At 36.5% G+C, this 18,069-nt stretch overlaps 1 protein-coding gene across 4 annotated transcripts in view; it reads left to right on the forward strand.

Annotated features, from left to right (window-relative positions):
* CDC14A (cell division cycle 14A) overlaps positions 1-18,069 on the forward strand; it is a 230,831-nt gene that overhangs the window by 196,696 nt on the left and 16,066 nt on the right. For 2 of the 4 annotated variants that reach the window (XM_044003007.1, XM_044003006.1), the window contains exons 13-15: positions 354-404; positions 2,542-2,664; positions 3,552-3,873. In XM_044003007.1, coding sequence (XP_043858942.1) covers positions 354-404; positions 2,542-2,664; positions 3,552-3,873 — 496 coding nt within the window. Of the gene's footprint in view, positions 1-353; positions 405-2,541; positions 2,665-3,551; positions 3,988-18,069 lie in introns of those variants that run through there. The other 2 variants (XM_044003004.1, XM_044003005.1) reach the window with 2 other exon arrangements.

Here is an 18,069-nt window from a genome sequence, read left to right on the forward strand (position 1 = left end):
GGATAAAACATTTTAGAATATTCTTTGAATTAGACTCTTAGCAGTGTTCTATTTGTGGAGTCAAGAAGTAGCCAGTTTAAAAGAACATTAGCAAAATGGAAAGCCAGACCTGGTAGAAATAAGCATTCAACACTTAACCCCCATTGCCCCGCAAAAAAAAAAAGAAATAAGCATTCAAAAAAAGCAAGCCTCTTATGTAAATTTTTTTTTAATTCTCCCTTGTAGTTTTATATTTTCACTAGTGTGACTTCATGAGGATAACATTTAACTGTTTGATCATATATTTTTATAAGGAAATAAAATAATGCTCCCTTACTCTTTAGTAATATGTAAACATCTGCTTTTGATTTCAGTCGTTTGGAGGAAATGAGACAACATACCAGATCAATGTCACAGCCTCTCAGGTACCGATAAAAGTCAGGTTACTGGACAACCTATAGCTATAATCCTTTAGAACATTTCCTAACTCGGATATACTTAAAAACCAAAATAGCACTTGGATTTGGCGTTTTCTCATTTGTATCATATCCATTTAAACGTGCTATTTTTGATGTCCTCAAGGTAAAAGATACTTCAAAGTATCATAGATCCTGCTCTACTGCCACAAGGGACCGTAAAAGCCACCAGTGCAACCTTCTCTTTATATATGAGGAAATTGAAGCCCAGGGAGGTTAGGTGACTTGCCTGATATCACATAGGTAACTGGCATCATCAGTCAATCCAGGGCCTATGACTCCAAACCCTGTGCTTTTCCCACTCCACCGTATCGCCATTCCTAACTTATTTTTAGTTTAAATCTCCACTTATTACATTGTGGTATATATTTAGAGAATGATTTGTCCATATAGCATGACTGCAGATATCTAGACATTAAGGGGATATGAGTATCATAGGATTTTAGAACCTTAGGGGACCTTAGAGAGCTAATCCAATCTTTATTTATTTATTTATTTATTTATTTTTTGGGGCGGCAGTGAGGGTTAAGTGACTTGCCCAGGGCCACACAGCTAGTAAATGTCAAGTATCTGAGGTCGGATTTGAACTCAGGTCCTTCTGAATCCAGGGCTGGTGCTTTATCCACTGTACCACCTAGCTGCCCCTGAGCTAATACAATCTTATCAGATATTTACAGATGCCTTTCCCAAAGTCACTGCTTCTCTTTCACTGAGCTGGAGGACTGTACTTCTACATATCTAGGTTTGCTTCAGTCAAATATTTCCCCTTGATTGGTTTCTTTTTCTTTTTCTTTTTGGAGTATATCTGTTGCTCTGAAATGGAAAACAATGAATAGCTGCTTTCTGCTTATGGACTTTTCCACCCTTTAATATTTTCTCTTTTCCTTCTATTTTAAGGAGGAAATGAGTACCCTTACATATTCATAATTTTCTTCCTAGTTGTCAGCAGTATCAGGACTCTTATCTGAAAGTTTTGTGAAAGCCAAAGAACAGGTTTAAAAATTACATTGGGGAAGGAGCATTTATTAAGTGCCCACTATGTGCCAGTCACTGTGCTAAGTGTTTTACAATGATTAACTCGTTTGATCCTCATTACAACCCCTGGAAGAGAGGTACTATTATTATTATTCCTATTTTACAGTTGAGGAAACTGAGGCAGAGAACGATTGAATTACTTGCCTAAGGTCACAAAGCTAGTATCTGTCTGAGGCCGAATTCGAGCTTAGGCCTTTCTAACTCAAGGCAAAGTGCTCTATCCACTGTGTTACCAGCTGCCTAAGTGTTTATTTTCTTTTTCTTCAGTAGTTCTTATTAAACACTTAGAAATTTTGTTTGAGAGAATGCTGAGTGGTTGCTAAAAGGTAGTCCCCCTTGAATCTCTGGAAGCTTGGAAATACTTTATTTGTATAACTTCCTATCCTTGTTTTAGTGGTAAAGTAGTTTCTAAAGGAGGTGGGAGAGAATGGAATTTTTTGGTGAGGCAATTGGGGTTAAGTGACTTGCCCAGGGTCATACAGCTAGTAAGTGTTAAGTGTCTGAGGCCAGATTTGAACTTAGGTCCTCCTGACTCCAGGGATAATAGAATTATACAATTAAATAAAGTTCCTGTTTTCATAGAATATCTTAAGAGAAAGGAGAGACAAATGCAGATTTTTGTTCAGGATTTAGCACATTTGGTAGCATCCTCATTAAGAAGCAAGCCGTGTTATTTAGAGTGAAGAAAAGTGAGTTTGGAAAATGAGACCAGTTCTGATTACAAAGTGTGACCTTGGGCAATTAATTTAACTTAGCTCTCTGAACTTTTTTCCACTTGTAAAATGGAAATAATGTTTGTACCACTTGCCTGAGAGGCCAGAGAAAACCCTTTTTAAACTCTGACATGCTAAGTCATTATAATTATTAGCCGTAAGAAGCCATATAATTATCAGGTCCCACATTTCAGTCCATGTTCCTTCCAGATGTCAGTAAGGGTTTATCAGAATGTTTTTGGTGTACCTGAATTTTTTTATCTGTGTTTTAAGAGTTATTGTATCTTTTTGAAATGACTGAAACGTAATGTGATGCTTTATCCAACCTCTCCCCAAAGAGTGTGCTCTTCCTCACAAGGCTGCATATCTCCTTTGAAGCCCTCCAAGGTGGTTTTGTCACCTTCAGCCTCTGCCAAGAGAATAAACAGAAGTTCATGCTCCTCAGGCTCCAGCACAAGGAGGTATGTTTTCTTTCTCCTTTTCCTTCAAGTTAATATCACTTTCCTGGGTGTGAGGGTGAGAAATTGTCTCAGTCCTAGTCAGTGTTGTGAAAACGATTGTGACTACAGCAGCCAACATGTGGAGCTGTGACCTCTGGGAAGGGGATGGCAAATATAAGATGTGGGGTAGGGCTGGTCTCTATTTTGGTTAGACTATTAGTGTCCTGCAGGGGTTGGAACAGGTTATGGGAGCACTAGTAGTAAAGAGAAACTTGCAAAGTTTTGTTCTGTCTCTCTGCCAGCATTAAATTGGGTATAGGACCAAAGAGCAGAACTTTGTGTAAAGGCTTACTTTGTAATTTTCCCCCTTACAGTGATCCAGGAAATAATCTTCAAACTTTGATAGCCCCTGTGAATTTGTAATCTGTGATTATGAAATAGTATTTTCATTTCTTATTTTATAATGCATATGATATATGTGGTCGGTATCTAAATTTGTCAGTGACCGTTGACATAAGCTTCAGATTGAATGTACATTAAGTTAAATGTTGCATACTAAAATCTGTTGTTTCTTCTAACAAAGCCATTTTCATTTAATTCATGTCCTGGAACACAAAGGACCCCAGATGTTTTATTTTGAGATACTTATTCAAAGCATTTAGCCTAGCTTCTTATGCCTTGAATAATTGTTTTTGGCAGCAGAATTTTGAGTCCATATATAAGCAACATATAATAACATAATCATCAAGAGAGATAAAGGAGTTGGTTGATCATCATTTACATTGATCAGAATTGTCCTCATCACTTTCCTTTAGTGTCTTAAATAGATGTCTTAAAATCATGAATTCTTTACATGGATATGCATTGTGTATGTTTTTCCCTCCCCCCCCACATGTGTTTCCGTTCAGCTTTTCCATAAACACTCGACTAGCCAGTTCTCTAGGGAACCTGCATGCTGCAACAGATGATTCAGAGAGCAAAAAGACCACACCGCCCACTAGGACAGGTTATACAGTCAACCATTTCTCCAACCACTTGAATGGCAGCTCACAACCACCTGCCAGAAATTACCCTGAGCTCAACAACAACCAGTACAGCCGGAGCACCAGCGCCGGCACCACCCTGAACAGCCACGCCAGCCTGCACAGCGCCAAGGCCGATGAATACGTCTTCCGACCTTACACTGGCCTCTCTGCTTCTTCATCAAGATTCCTGAGCCGTTCCATCCCTGTAAGTTCGCAGACACCACCTCTTGGTCAGAACCCCGAAAGAAACTTCTGTACCTTGCCTTCCCAGCCAAAGCTACCACCAAAGAAATTTAATAGTGTCAAAGAAGCTTTCTGATCCCTTCCCCCTTTTTTGAAACTGTCTTAACACATAAATTCTGCTTGCTCCTCTTCTTTTAGTAAATGCCAAATTTCAACCGGGTTTTTCATTTTTTCATTCTTTCTTAACTGTCGCTCTTAGAAGGGGAACAACCTTAATCTTTATTTTTTTTTCAAAAGCAAAACTTCTCATTTAAGTTACTTTAAGGTTCAATATTTTAAAAAAATCATTTAGATTATATGTTGCCAATCTTAGGAGTTTGGTTTGTCACATTAAGTTATGGTGATAAGAGCTATATCTTTGATGATATAAACGTAGGCATAAAATGACTATTTTTATTTAAAATATGATGAATGAATAGTATTTTTCTGTTCTGTCTTCAAAGCCTTTTATATTAGCTAAAATTTATCAAATTACATGCAAACTAGAATCATAGACTTTTAATGCTTAAACATCTTGAGATAATTTTCTCACCCTCTGATTTTTATACCAGAGGAAACTGAGCCTTAAGTGAGGCTAAATGACTTTTTTTGACTACGCAACTAAGTGATCCTGGAGCCAGGATAAATAAGCATTCCACAGAGAGGAACACAACAACAACAAAAAACCCATCTGGCCAGTGAATAGCAGATCTGCCCCATTCTGTTATGTTAAGAGGATTGATTTACATGAAATAAGTTCTTGATATGGACCTGGAACAGTTCTCTTAACCATTTTTTGTTCTCTTTGTTCCATTTGTTGGGCACAAATGATATAATAAAAGTAAGTGTGTGGGCAGCTAGGTGGCGCAGTAGATAAAGCACCGGCCCTGGATTCAGGAGGACCTGAGTTCAAATCCGACCTCAGACACTTGACACTTACTAGCTGTGTGACCCTGGGCAAGTCACTTAACCCCAATTGCCTACCTGCCCCCCCCCCAAAAAAAAGTAAGTGGGACTGGGAGTTTTTCAGCTCCTAAGTGAGCTACAAGTCTAAAGCATCAATGGAGCTGTTGAGATAAGATAGGCCTGATGAGTAATATCTGAAGAAATCATTATTTATATTTTTCATTTTGATATATTAAAAAAAAAAGAAAAGAAAAAATGTCCATCTTATGCTTCTCCAAAGGCTTTTAAAGTAGGTTTTTAAAAATAGGTTTAACATGAAAGTGATTATTGGAAAAAAAGGAAGTGGATAGTTTACACACAGGACTTTCTAAGAGTTAGGGATGTCTGATATGGCATGGGCTCCCTTGCAAAGTAGTAATCCTGCCATCCTAGAAGAAATCAAGCAGTCTGTTTGGAGCCTGTTCTTTTCCAGCCTTCTGTCCTGGCCTTCAAAGACTCTCGTGTAAGAAAGGGCTTCCATAAGTATTTCTGCTAATTAGAGATACTTTTGCCTTAACAAGCTCTTCTTTTAAAATTCTGACACCCTCAAGAAGGATTAGTCCTATTATTTCATAATCTTATTATAAGTTATTTTAGCCAAATCCTCTAAATTAAATTGCAGTTTTGATTAGAGGGGATGGATGAAATAAGTAGATGTAACAGATTAGAGAAGCCATGTTGAAGTGCTGATATCACACTATAAAACACGAGTCAATACTGTACAAATGTATATAATTGGGTTTTAAAATGTAAATAATAATGTGTTTGAATTTTTATAAATATGTTCACAAATCATGCATTCACAGCAGGGCTCCTGACTAAGTAAATATTTTTACAATTTGGTGCTTGTACTTAACAAATACTTTTAATTTAAGCTATTAATTGTTATGCTTCACAATAAGATTATAAACAAATCTATCAGTCATTGATTTGCTATTTGGTTTTAAGTGCTACAGACTTTAATATGCCCATTTGGGGATTAGGAGTCAGATGTGAATAAATGTAGATTTATACCAAGGAGAGTAGAAAGAGCAGAAAAGAGAAGAAAGTCATGCATGAGTCACATTTGAAGTATGTCAGATATAAATGCCAGGGGAATTGGTTATTTGAGGTGAAATATCAGGCTAATTGCCTCAGTTTTCCTCCTTTCTACTGGAGACTTGAAAAATTTTAGATACCTTTCTTTTACCTGATAGCTGCTTTTCCCCCTGATGATTTTTACGTAACATTTTTGTGTCTTACTCTATATCGCTATTTCTTTTCATCTCTCCTTCCACTCATCCATCCTTTGGCTGGAGTGGAATAGTTTTCCGATAACTGAATTTAAAATAATAGCTTGGGTAGGCAACTACTGCTACACTTCCCCTCCCACCAATTTGTCATCTCATTTTAAAGGAAATTATTTATACGTAGAATTGTCCAGTATGACACAACTTTATTTCCTCCTTTTCCCACTTCCATTAAATAAGGAGCAGCAAGAACAAGTCCTGTCCTTTTTTTATTATTTCTTGGAGAGCCTCCTACCAGTAATGGCTGGGTATTTTGACTCCAGTGGATTGCTGACCGCCTGGATTGGTATGAAAACTCCCTTTTATGTGGAGCAAATTGGGATGTGACATTTATGCTGGATGCAAAGTTTAGTATCCCCATCTCCCCAATTGAAGGACTTTGCCAGTTAAGGGAATCAGTGGGCAAAATCTTCAGAGAAGAGAAAAAATGTTCATGAAAAAAATGAGTTCCAGAGTTCTATCATATGTTCTAGATTTAATTTTTTTTACACTATTCTTATCTTCAAGTTGTGTGAGTTTTTTTATTGCATCAGCTGATAAAGCAGTTAAATACATGGTTTCCAAAGACCAGGAAACTCCCTTTTTAAAAGTACTTTTCTTCCCCCATAAGTACTAGTAGGAATCCTAAATATAACTTTAATTCCTTATTTGCCATTGAGACTATCCATCAGAAATAGAAAAAGAAATATAATGAGATATATCCAAACTATAAACAATCATGATTAATAGTGCTTATAGCTCTGATACTTTTATAATAATTAATAATTAATAATAATAATTTGACATTTATATAGCACTTGAAGGTTTGCCAGGTGCTTTATATCCATTACCACATTTGATTCTCACAAACAACCCTGAAAAATGAGTACCCTGAGGAAGTGTCAAAAAGCTGGATTTGAACCCATCTTCCTGACACCAGATCCAGTGCTCTGTTCATTATACCACCCCAATTTTTTTTAACTATATTTATGTAGCACTATTCTTCTGAGAATAGCAAGAGTTATAACAAACAAGTGCAAATGTTTTTATAGACTATTGAGGTTTACAAATATCATTGTCCTTGTTTTGTAGTGGCAGAATCTATAGTAAAAAGAAAGTAGGTACCAGCATGGAATAGTGGACAGGACACTGAACTTGGAGTAATATAGGCACGATTTCAAATGTTGCTCCAGGTATATTAGATGTGTGACCCAGGGTGAGTCCCTTAACTTATCAGTGCCTTAATCTTCTCATCTATAAAAGGAGGGGGTTGTACCTGATTTTTTTCCCAAGGCCCTTTTCAGCTCTAAATCTATGATCCTATGATGTAAAACCTAACGGTCTGTGTTTGCTCAGGGTATTGGGATGGATTCATTACTGCCTCACTTAGTAGCCATGGGATCTTGGGCAAGTGACTTAATCTATTGGCCTCAGTTTTCTTACCTATAAAATGTGGATTATAATAACTATAATAACCACTTCAGAGGATTGTGGAGTGGAGTGAATGGGATAATGGATGCAGACCACTTTATAAACTTTCGAGGGCTAAATAAATGCTGGTTCTTATCTAGTTTGGATGTGGTCGCATTAACAAGAGAATTCTTACCTAACTGTTAAGTAGTAATAATCTGTGGAGTGCCATTATTTATTCTAAGACATCCATCTGTATATCCTTCAGAAGGTTACTTTCTCAATGAGATTTGGATATACTGTCAGTTCTACTTCTGTTGATGTTTCTCAGATTTCTTCTTTCATCTCCATTCAAATTCCCATTATCTGAAACCACTGGATCTGAGATGGAGTTCTGGTTCTATAGTTGACTGTGTGTTCTTAGGCAAATCATTGAACCTTTGGACTTCTCTTATGTGTAAAATGAGGTAGTTAGACTAACTAATGGCTGAGGTCCTTTTTGGCTCAAATATTCTGTGATTTCATGAACTACCTTCTAGCCTAGCCAGTCTCTTTTCTAGTATCTTCTTTTTGCGTCTCTCTTCCCATCCCAGTTTCATTCATCAAAATTCTTCCACATTCGCCATCAAATATCCACTTTTTTTCCCAATACCATTATCTAATAGATGAACCATACATTGCAGTCATCCTATTATCCCAGGCCTCCCTATCCCACATAACACATGCCTACTTTTCTCCTCTGTGCTTTTTTCTCATGCTCTCTCCATCTCTAAAATATCCTTAGTCAGTCAGTAAACATTTACTTAATGCCTTCTGTGTGCCAGGCAACGTGCTAAGTTCCAGGGATTTAAAGGACAAAAGAGAGAGTCCTTGCTTTCAATGAGTTCATAATTAATGGAGGAGACACATGCAAACAACTAGGTGCAAACAAGATCTTAAAGGATAACTAATCAAAGAGGGAAGCATTAAAAGGCTGTTCATAGAAGGTAGACTTTTAGCTGGGACTTTAAAGAAGGCAGGGAAATCAGGAGAGAGGGATGAGCAAGGAGAGCCTTACAGGCCTGGGAGAACAGCCAGGGAAAATGCTTTGGAGCCAGGAGATGGAGCATCTTGTTCAGGAATAGCCGGGAGGCCAGTGTTCCAGCATCCTAGAGTACTTGGCAGGATGAGATGGAGATACTATGGTGTGGGGGCAGAGGTTATAAGAAGACTAGAAAGATGGTCAGGGAGGGAGGAGGCATGTCAAATTATGAAGGGCTTTGAATGCCAGTGGAATTGCTATTTGGATCCAGAGGTGATAGGGAGCCACTGAAGTTTATTAGTAGTTTATTGTCACTTCTTTGCCGAGCCTTGAATACTCATGTGTTTTTTTTTGTTTTGTTTTTTTGTGGGGCAATGGGGGTTAAGTGACTTGCCCAGGGTCACACAGCTAGTAAGTGTCAAGTGTCTGAGGCTGGATTTGAACTCAGGAACTTCTGAATCCAGGGCCGGTGCTTTATCCACTGTGCTACCTAGCCGCCCCCCATACTCATGTTTTAATGCCTAGTGCACAATGATCTCCATTTTCAAACTTCTTTTATACTATTTTTTGTATTTCACAATTGGCTCATTGTTATGTGTTGTTCTAGTTTTAAAATTTCTACTTTAAAGTTTAGTACTTTATCAGCATATAACATAAATCAATCAACAAGTGTTTATTAATTGCTTACTGTGTACCAGGCACTATGGTAAACTCTGGGCATTAAAAAAAGAACAAGATATGATTCCTGCTTTCAAGGAGCTCCTATTCTGATGGGGTAAACAACATGCAAATGATTAGGGACATACAAGAAATCCATAATGCAAATGAAAGGTAATATCAGAGGGAAAACACTACTAGTGGAGGAAGACAAAAAAGGTCTTCTGCCAAAGGTGAGACTTAAGCTGAGTCTTGAAGGAAGCAAGGGAAGTAATGAGGTGGAGGTGAAGAGGGAGAGCAGCTCAGGTATTAGGGGAACAGCACCCCCAGTACAAAAGCAGAGAGTCAGGAGATATCACCTATGGAGAACCTAGAGTAGACCCATGTAGTTGAATTGTAGCATGGGGACTCATAAAATAGAAGATTGGAAGTGGGGTTAAGGTAGAAATTTGTCTCATTTAGTCTTGTTCCCCAAACTAGATTGTGAACTCCTTTTGGGACTGTGTCTTTGACTTTTGTACTTTACCAGTATTAGGTGTACATACATGTACATGTGCATGTACATAATACAATAGAAATGTACAGTACACATACATGTGCACACACGTACAGTGTACGTACACGTGCATATACATCACATACACATATACACTCAGTGCTTGATGTTTGATCAGAGGAATTAAATTATTACTCTGGCGTTATTCATTCACATTTAAATCATATAAAATTTACTGGACTAGTACTTGGGTAAGAGACCAGTTTTATTTTGATCATGAATTGTGCTTATGAAGACTATGCTTTCCTTGGAGAAAGAATCTATTACTATTAAAATCTGTCTAGGATAAGTAAGTTTATAATAAGAACATGGCAAAGTGCTTTTATTTTCTTTCTTTCTTCCTTTCTTTCTTTCTTCCTTCCTTCCTTCCTTCCTTCCTTTCTTTCTTTCTTTCTTTCTTTCTTTCTTTCTTTCTTTCTTTCTTTCTTTCTTTCTTTCTTTCTTTCTTTCCTTCTTTCTTTCTTTCTGCAGGGCAGTGAGGGTTAAGTGACTTGCCCAGGGTCACTTGTATTGATCAGAGAAGCTAAGTCTTTTTTTTTTTTTTTTTTTTTTTTAGTGAGGCAATTGGGGTTAAGTGACTTGCCCAGGGTCACACAGCTAGTAAGTATGTGTTAAGTGTCTGAGGCCGGATTTGAACTCAGGTACTCCTGACTCCAGGGCCGGTGCTCTATCCACTGCACCACCTAGCTGCCCCGAAGCTAAGTCTTTTTTTTAAATTTTATTTTATCTATCTACCTATATCTATCCATCCATCCATCCATCCATCCATCTCTATTTATTTATTTTTGCAGGGCAATGAGGGTTAAGTGACTTGCCCAGAGTCACACAGCTAGTAAGTGTCAAGTGTCTGAGGCTGGATTTGAACTTGGTTCCTCCTGAATCCAGGGCCAGTGCTTTATCCACTGTACCACCTAGCTACCCTCAGTGTTTTTATATTCTAAGTATAATCAAAAAAGTTTTTAAGTTTCTAAACTCCTATGAACTAGAAGAGGAGATAAATCGGACAAAGATTGCTAGATTTTAGCATTGCAGTATTTCCCCCATTTTAATATATTTTTTATTTCATTAACTATTTCCTAATTATATGGAATTTTTAACATTCATTTAAAAAATTGAGTTTTAAATTCTCTTCCTCCCTCTGTGACTCTGAGCAAGTCACTTAACTTCAATTGTTTTAAAACATCTGGGGCCATCTCCAGCCATCCTGATCTATATCTTGCCACTGGACCCAAATGGCTCTGGAGGAGAGAGTGAGGTTGGTGACCTTGCACGGCCCTCCCTCACTTAAAAGCCAATTCAATGCAAGTCATGACATCACCTAGATGTCATAGTCCTCTTAGAAAATGAAGGATAAACAACAAGGCAAGCAATGTGATATTTATTATATATGTGAAGTTCATGCAAAACAAATGTCCATATTAGCTGTGTTGCAAAAGAAACACAGAAACTCACAAACATAAGAAAAATAAAGTTTTTTAAAAGTATGCTTTATCTACACTCAGAGTTTATTAGTTTTCTTTCTGAAGATGGATAGCATTTTTCATCGTGGGTCCTTTAGAATTGTCTTGGATCATTGTCTTGATCAGAGTAGCTAAGTCTCATAGTTTTTCATCACTACAACATTATCATTACTGTGCACAATGATTGCCTAATTCTTCTCACTTCATTTTGCACCAGTTCATATAAGTATTCCCAGGTTTTTCTGAAACTATCTTGCTCATCATTTTAATAGCATAATGGTATTCCACAGCAATCATATATCACAGCTTGTTTATCCATTTCCCAATCGATGGGCATTATTCCCTCAATTTCCAGTTCTTTACCACCACAAAAGAGCTGTTATAATTACTTTTCCCTTTTCTTTGATCTCTTTGGGAAATAGATCTAGTAGTGGTATTGCTGGGTCAAAGGGTATACACAGTTTTATAGCCCTTTGGGTGTAGTTGCAAATGGTTCAACTAGTTCACAACTACACCAACATTGCATTAATGTCCCAATTTTTTCATATGCTCCAGCATTTGTCATTTTCCTTTTCTGTTAAATTAACCAATCTGATAGGTATAAGATGGTATCTCAGGGTGTTTTAATTTGCATTTCTCTAATCAATAGTGATTCTGAGCATCTTTATGTGACTTGATTTCTTCTTCTGAAAACTGCCTGTTCATATCCTTTGATTATCAAATGGGGAGTGGCTCATAGTTTTATAAATTTGGCTCTATTCTCTGTATATTCCGCATTGAAATATTGTCATATCAGTAAACAGCTGCTGTGAATGAATAGGGGATCTTTAACGCATACTCCTCCCTTCTTCCCTTTTGGAAATCTAGTGCTACATAGCTCTCTTTATTTATTTTTAAGAGATTGGGTCTCCTCATCCTGCATAGACTGGAAGTTCAACATCTGTCTATTCACAGGAGTGTTTCTACAACATGGGAGCTTTGACCTGCCCCTTTCTGATTGATGCCAGTTAATTCCTCCTTAAGCAACTTGGTGATTCTTCTTTCTGGGGCTTACCATATTGATGCTGAACTTAGTGTAGTTGATTGGCAGAGCCCACTGCCTTTGAGTTTCCCTGGCAGCTGGAATTATAGGCATTTTGCCACCAAACCTAGCATGTAGCTATTTCCAATTGAGATTTGCAGATTAAAAACTCAAAATCTCAATTATATTATTTCACTATATTATTTAAACAGCCTCCAGTTTGTAGTAGTATTTTTACACTTTTCCTGACTTCTAGTAGATGTGTTTTTCCTTTTTTCATTTCTCACTTTTGAACACTGTCATTCTGTCCTCACTTGAAGTATTAAATTTAATTACTAAGACTTGGTAGTTATGCCTTTCTATTTATCTTTGATTTTTGATGTTGCTATGGTTTTTTAATCTCTTCTCCCTGTCATGACATCACCTTAAATTTAATGCTATTATTTAGCTAAGAGATTCTGAAATGGTAGGCATTTCAACTAAAAGTTTGTGTTGAGCTATAACTTTGATAATCAGTAAGCATTTATTAAGTACCTACCATGTTCCAGGCAAATATTAAGTACTGGGGATAAAAAGATAGGCAAAAGACAGTCCCTGCCCTCAAGGAGCTCAAAGTCTAATGGAAGAGAAAACCTGTATACAAGTATGTACAAACACGCCTTATGGAGGATAAATTGGAGATAACCAACAGAAGGAAGGCACTAACATGAAGGAAGCCTAGACTACTCTAATATTAGGCTACATTAAGAGAATGAAGATGATGTAGTGGGTTCTCCTCTACTTGAGGTCTAACCAAATAACCACTTCTTAATGATATTGTAGAAGAGATTCTTGTTCAGGTATGTACTAGACTAGATGGCGTCTGAGATACTTTCTAGCGCCCTGATTAAGTAATTCTGTGAAATTTACAGCAGGCAATTTAAATGATAGGTCTGAGCCTTAAGAGATAGTTAGAGCTTGATATGTAGGACTGGGAAATGGGACTGAGAATCAAGAGACTTCAGGTTTATTTCTCATTCATCCATTAATGACAGTGGGAAAATAACATCTGTGTTCAAAGAATAAAATTTGCTTAGTCAAAGAATCTTGAAGTTGGAGGGAATCTTGGAGAACATTTATCCAACCTTTTCCTTTTAATAGATGAGGAAATAGACACCCAGGGGATTTAAGTGACTCTTCTGAATCTTTTTTTAAGACTCAGTTCAAACCCAACCTTCTCCAGTCCCCCCATCTACTGGTGCCTTTTCTTCTAAAGTTATCTTCCACCTATTCTGTATGAATATCGTATGTCTTTTTACGTACACATTGTCTCCCCCTTGAATGCAGTTCCTCGAGGGCAAGGACTTTTTATTTTTGTTTTTTTTTCTTTGCATTCTCATCACACATCACAGTGCCTTGCATGTAGTGAGTGCTTAATGAATGCTTTTTTATTGATTGATCTCACTGATGTAAGTATTTTTGCTATCAGTATGGATCACAACTATTCCATGCCTTATGTTTATGTTCATTCTCTTACAAAGCCAACATAGGGGATCTACCCAACATGGTAGCGGCCCTTCTCTAGTTCTTTTACCATTTTGTGCAACACTCCAACAGCCAACCTCCTCATATGATTTCATATATATATATGTAAAGATATGTGTATATGTATATGTACATGTATCTATATCTTTTCTTTTGTGATGTCTTTTGCACTATTTCTTGTATACAAGTTTGAGGCTGCAGCCTATTTAAACTCATTATGTCTCCTTTGTCTCCTTTGAACTTTAGTAATATTACATGGTTGACAACCATTTGCCATCAACAGAAGAATATTTGTATGAAAAAAGAGTTTTTGTGTCAGGCTTGTAATTGTTTTAAAAATGCTACACAATTTCCCGATTCAACCATTTTTCTTTGTCCTTTTCAGTTCTAGGTCTCACTCATTTTTCATGTGCAGTTCCTGTTCAGGATATAATAGATAACTCAGTGGTATATCTGAACATCATATGTTATAATCTATTACTCAATCAATATGTATTCCTCATCCACTTGGGTTTAGGTTGGAGATTACTAGGCTCATGTATTTTGAGTGACTGAGTCTTGTTGAAGTTCCCCTGTAATATTCTGTGGTTTGATAATGCAATATCAACCTCAAACAGGAGCTTCTGACAGAACTCACCATCTCTAGGGACTCCCATTTCTATTGGAAATCTCCATGACAGTAGGAAATAGCTATGGTGGGTATACTCACTTTCTCATTATTTTGTCAATATCACTGGATATTGACAAGCAGGGGATTGTTGAAAAAAAATTTTCTGTAGATGCTTCTTAACACATACTGTGGAAACATGTTATTGGAATAACGTTAGGGTTAAAGGGACTCTAATGCTGCCTTTTGGTCTTCAGAGTCAAATGCTTTTAAAAATAGTTAAGAAATAATAAAAACAAGAACTTATAATTTCTAAACCTGGCAGTCATTTTTATGACTATAAAAGCATATATAAAATATTAATCTGCAAACACTTTCCTATTCCCTTCTCTTTTTATCATATATATCCTCATTATGCACATAGAGCTATTCTATGGATTTTATAGGGGTGAGAAAGTTAACATGAGTTGGTAGTTGGTGATGTCTTTTTAGGGATATTTTTGAGTAATAATATCATCTTGCTATTTCTTTCCATTCCTTTGGTATCTTCCCATCTGAGATTTCTTGAACATCTTTCCTCTAATACTTTCGGAATCCTGCAACTTATAGCATAGATTTCTTCAGTGTGTACTTGTCATTCAAAGTCTTTCATAATCTATCTGCAGCCCACCTTCCAAACTTATTTCCTATCAGCTACTATTCTCAAAATGAGCCTTTAAAAAAAGCCAGGATGTGTTATTTATTTACCACCCCAAGCATGCCAGAGTAATTCCTTCCTTCATGCTTCTCCTTATCACTCTACTCTCTACTTGGAATACCTTTTTCTCCTCTCTGCTCAGCCTTATTCTACCTATTCAGTGTTTAGCTCCAGTCCTACCTCCTGCACAGAGCTTAAACTTTTACCATTAGAACTATGGGGAATATTCCCTCCTCTAGACTCTTATTTTTTGTATTATTCATTTGTCCTTTAATAGTACGTACCCTTGCATCATTATTTAATGGATATATAGTTATATTTATAGAGATGCACACAAATATATATTCTAATACATGTGTAGAGACAGTCTTTTATTTCACTGTATCTTGTGTCTCGCACAGTTAATATGCATGGTAGGAACTAAAACTGTGTTTACTGAAGAGTTGAATCTTTCCCAAGAAAGAAATCAAGTCTTTGTTTCACATTTTTCTAAAATTAGATTTTTTTTGGTGGAGATTTTATTTTAGTCAAATAAGGAGGGTTTTAGTTGCCAAAAGTTTGTAATTTCTTTGAAATAGTTTTTTAAAGTATTTATTTTTGTTTTATGAATATCTCTCTTTCTTACTCCCCCCCTCTGTTAAACAGTAAAAAACCAAAACATTTGAATGTAACAAACATGCTTATTCCAACAAAATAAACCCCTATATCAACAATGTTAAAAAAATATGCCTGTCAGCATTTTAAGTACATGTTTCATCTTCAGTCCTCTAGGCTTGTAGTTATCATTGCATTAATGAGTGCTTTTCTCAGTAATGGAATTGGCATTGTATAAACTGTTCTCCTAATTCAACTTACTTTACTCTGTATTAGTTCATAGATCTTACCAAGTTTACTCTAAAACTATTAATTTTGTCATTTTTTCTTTTAAAATATTTTATTATTTTAATTTTTCAAATAACAAGTATTTTTAAAATTAATCTATCACACCAAACCCAACTCTTGTTGCCTCCTGCTGCCCCCCAAACAACAAATTTTTTAAATAGTTTGGCAAAACAGATTCCCACATCAGCCATGTTTGAAAATATATGTCTCTGCATTTTAAGTTAACTGCCTCTCTTCAGGAGATGAGTTGCATGTTTCATCTTCATTCTTTTGGGTTCGTTTTGTTGATCAGAGTTATAAAGTCTTTCAAAGTTGTTTTTCTCTATAATGTTGGTGCCATTGTATAAATTGTTGCTGTTTTACTCATTTTGCTCTGGATCCATTTATAAAGGTCTTCCTAGATTTCTCTGGAATTGACCATTTCATAATTTCTTATATCACAATAATATTACATTAAATTAATACACCATAATCTGTTTAGGCATTTCCTAATAGGAGGATATCTTCTTAATTTCCAAGGTTTTCTACCATGAAAAAAATGACTATATTTTTATACATATAGATGCTTTTCCTCTTACTTTAGGAAATAGCCTGTGAGCGGTACACCTGGGGCAAAGGATATGCACAATCTGGTAACTTTACAGAGAGTAGTTCTGAATTGCTTTCCAGAATGGCTGGACTGATTCATAGCTCATACACTAGTACCACTTTTTCCATAACTCTTCCAGTCATTTTCTGTTTTTTGTTATTTTTGCCATTTTGATAGGTACTTGAACTTATATTTTTTCTAATTATTAGTGATTTAGGCTGCTAGGCAGCACAGTGAATGAGGTACTAGGCCTGGAGTCAGGAAGAGTTGAGTTTAAATCTGGCCTCATATACCTGTAGCTGTTTGACCCTGGGCAACCTGCTTCATTTTCCTCAATGTAAAATCACTTCCAAAGGTGGTTGTGAGGATCAAATGAGATCATGTTTGTAAAGCATTTAGCACAGAGCCCAGCATAAAGAATGTGCTTATTAAATGCATGTTTCCCTTTATAGCGTTTTAAAATGATTGTTGATAGCTTGGATTTCTTCCTTTGAATATTGCCTGTTCATATAATTTGGCCATTTATCCATTGGGGAATGACTCAATCTTTTTTTTTTTTTTTTTTGTGAGGCAATTGGGGTTAAGTGACTTGCCCAGGGTCACACAGCTAGTAACTGTTAAGTGTCTGAGGCCAGATTTGAACGCAGGTACTCCTGACTCCAGGGCCAGTGCTGTATCCACTGCGCCACCTAGCTGCCTCTGACTCTTAATCTTAAAAATTTGTAATCCCTTATATTTCTTGAATATGAGATTTAAATCAGGGAAATTTTTGTTTCAAAGATTTTTTTTGCCAGATACCAATTCCCCTTGCAATTTTTACACTAAATTTGTGCAAAACCTTTTAATTTTACATAATCAAAATTGTCTATTTTATTTTTTTTTCCTGGAGCAATGAGGGTTAAGTGACTTGCCCAGGGTCACACAGCTAGTAAGTATCAAGTGTCTGAGGCCGGATTTGAACTCAGGTCCTCCTGAATCCAGGATTGGTGCTTTATCTACTGTGCCACCTAGCTGCCCCTGCCATTTTATCTTATACTAACACTTTTTTAGTCATGAACTCTTCTCCAATCCATAGATCTGAAAGGCAATTCCTTCCTTTCTCCTCTAACTTATTAATGATAAGACCTCTTATATTTAGATTATATACCTCTAGAATTCATCCTGACATTTGTGTGAGCTATTGGTCTAAAACGATTTTTTGCCAGATTACCTGTCCAGTTTTCCAGCAGTTTTTGTCAAACAATGAGTGACTCCAGTAACTGGGGTCTAGGCTTTTCAAAACACTTTGCCTCTTGTATTTCTTTGCTTTTGTATCTTGTGTGTCTAATGTGTTGACTAATCAACTTCTTTCTTTTTTAAACCAGTACCAAAGAGTTTTAATGGTTATTGCTTCATACTACAATTTGAGATGTGGTACGATAGATGCCCATTCATCCTACTTTTTTTTCTACTATAACTCTTGAGATTCTTTACCTTTTGTTCCTCCATTTGAATTTTGTTTTTATTTTTTTCTAGCTCTATAAAATATTCTTTTGAGAGTTT

This window comes from Dromiciops gliroides, chromosome 4 (genome assembly GCF_019393635.1).
Source record: "Dromiciops gliroides isolate mDroGli1 chromosome 4, mDroGli1.pri, whole genome shotgun sequence".
NCBI classification, from domain to species: domain Eukaryota; kingdom Metazoa; phylum Chordata; class Mammalia; order Microbiotheria; family Microbiotheriidae; genus Dromiciops; species Dromiciops gliroides.